General features: G+C 39.8%; 1 protein-coding gene across 1 annotated transcript; it reads right to left on the bottom strand.

The window, feature by feature from the left end:
* Window positions 1-993: 993 nt before the first annotated feature.
* Window positions 994-1,852, bottom strand: LOC150030843 (uncharacterized). Its single transcript, XM_090309396.1, has 2 exons — window positions 1,551-1,852; window positions 994-1,081 (listed from the first exon to the last, which is right to left on the bottom strand). The coding sequence occupies exons 1-2, from the start codon at window positions 1,850-1,852 to the stop codon at window positions 994-996; spliced, it is 390 nt and encodes a 129-aa protein (XP_090165522.1).
* Window positions 1,853-2,335: the final 483 nt, after the last annotated feature.

Here is a 2,335-nt window from a genome sequence, read left to right on the forward strand (position 1 = left end):
GGTGTACCAGGCATTGAGAGTTGGGAAACGATTCTATGTTCTATCATATAGTTCTGGAACTCAGAATCCAAAAACTCTTCACCCCAATCTGATCGAAGTGTTTTATTCTATTTATCCAATTCGTTTTCATCTTCAGCCTTGAACTCTTTGAACTTTTCAAAGGATATAACTTTCATTGAATCAAATAAACATACTCATATCATGAGTAATCATCAGAAAAATTGATGAAATACTCGTAGCCTCCCCTAGTTCGCACATTCATCGGACCACAAAGGACTGAATGCACTAACTCTAGAGGCTCTTTGGCTCGATAACCTTTTCCAGTAAAAGGTCTTTTTAGTCATCTTGCTTTCAAGGCATGACTTTCACACAGGTAAAGAATTTTCCTCTAACTCGCTTAGAAGTCCATTCTTCACCAACCTCTCAATTCTATTGAGATTGATGTGCCCTCATCGAAGGTGCCAAAGTTGGGCATTTTCCTTAGGAGAACATTAAGTCATTTATTTTGAGTTACGATAGTTTTAAATATCTCTATGTCATGGAAGAAATTTGTTGCTAACAGCCTTAGCACATACAAATTATTTTCCAGTTTTGCTGAAAAAATCTCAACACTATCTTTCAGAATAAACACTTTATTCACTGAAAAGATGAGAGTATATTTACATCCAATCAGACACTTTAGAAAAATTAAGTTCCGTTTTAACTCTGAAACAACATATACATCATTCAAAATGATAAATTTATTCTATAAAGTCAACTAGAGCCCTCCCACTACCACAGCTGAGACGACGTGCCCAGTGCCTACTCGTATCGTCATCTCACCAGCCTCAAGTTGCTGCCAGGATTCAATCACCTGATAAGAAGAACAAACATGATTAGTGACCCTAGAGTCTATAATCTAGGCAGAAACATCATTCTCCACTAAACAAGTTTCCAAAACTAGTAAATCATATTTACCCTGTTTTGCCTTGGCCTTAGCCTTCTTCTTGTCCTTTAACCAGCAAGGACAGTTCTGCTTTCAGTGCCCATCCTAGTTGCAATGGAAACATTTTCCTTTTTCAACCGGCGTTGGTCGCCTACCCTGTTGTGCAGCAGGTTATGGGTTAGCAGGTGCCTTCCCTTTTCCCTTACTACCCTTCTTCTTCTTCCACTTAGTAGTGTTAGAAGAAGAAGATGTAGACTTAGTTCCTGAGGTCGAACCTCGATGGAAATTCTTAGATGATGAAGCAACATTTGCCTCACCAACCTTCTTCTCCTTGCTTTTCAGTAAGGATTGGAATATCTATAACTCCTTGAGGAGAGTTGTAAGGGTACAATCAACTTTGTTTAGCACAATATTACTGAAAAAGTGAAGGAAGCTTTCTGGCTACGTATGCAGAATAAAGCTAACCTGGCTGCCCTCATCGATGCGAGCCCCATTCATCTCTGCCACATTGAAGTGGACCATCATGTTCAGAATATGTTCTTGAATAGATATACACTCCTCCATTTTGGAGTTGAAGATGCATTTCAGAGCTTCGTGCTTGAGCTGTCTAGAAAATTGTCTGAACATTCCCTGCAGGGACTCTATGATCTCATGCATAGAGACCATAAGCTCATGCTTCTTGGCCAATACGTCGTTCAGACTGGCCAAGATGTAAGCTCGGGTCTTCTCGCTCGCCCGTGTCCATTTCTCATATGCCTCCCAAACATTTCGAGCGACAGTTTGAGTGGGAATAGGAAGACATTCCTCCATAAGGACAAACCTCAGGTCATCAATGGTAAGAATGGTATTAATCGTGTTTTTCCAACTAGCGTAGTTTTCACCAGTCAGTTTATCGGCACTTAATAGAGCTAACGTGGCTGTTGCCATTTAAAAGTTGTTGAAAAAACATGAACAAACTTAATAAGTCTATGCATTACCACTTTTAACACCAATTTAAGTTTTAGCAAAATAGTTCTAATGTACCCTAAGTGAAAAGACATCTATTTTGCAATGATGCCTCAGCGAGGCAGGACAAAAGTCACTGATAGGGTGATCAAGTACCTCTTCACTGGGATGAGACATTCTCAACAATTTGATAGAAACAACTCTTGTAACTGACTCTAACAATCACCATTTTTCAGTCCAGAACTGTTAACCTTTAACAATTTCGCGTAAGCATATTATGACAAGAGACTAAAGCGACCTTATCCTATACAGAAGATCAAATAAAGAGTCGTGCAAAACTGCCATCCTTTAGGGGGACAATCCCAGGGTGCCACGAGGCGATGCACAAAACGTTATCCAACCTAATGAGAGAGACCGTGGAATATGTTGTCACACATCCCACTCCCACTTACTATGAACATTCTC

The sequence above is a fragment of the Benincasa hispida genome, unplaced genomic scaffold (genome assembly GCF_027475165.1).
Source record: "Benincasa hispida cultivar pf3 unplaced genomic scaffold, pf3_genome.v1.1 HicScf1615, whole genome shotgun sequence".
Lineage (NCBI taxonomy): Eukaryota > Viridiplantae > Streptophyta > Magnoliopsida > Cucurbitales > Cucurbitaceae > Benincasa > Benincasa hispida.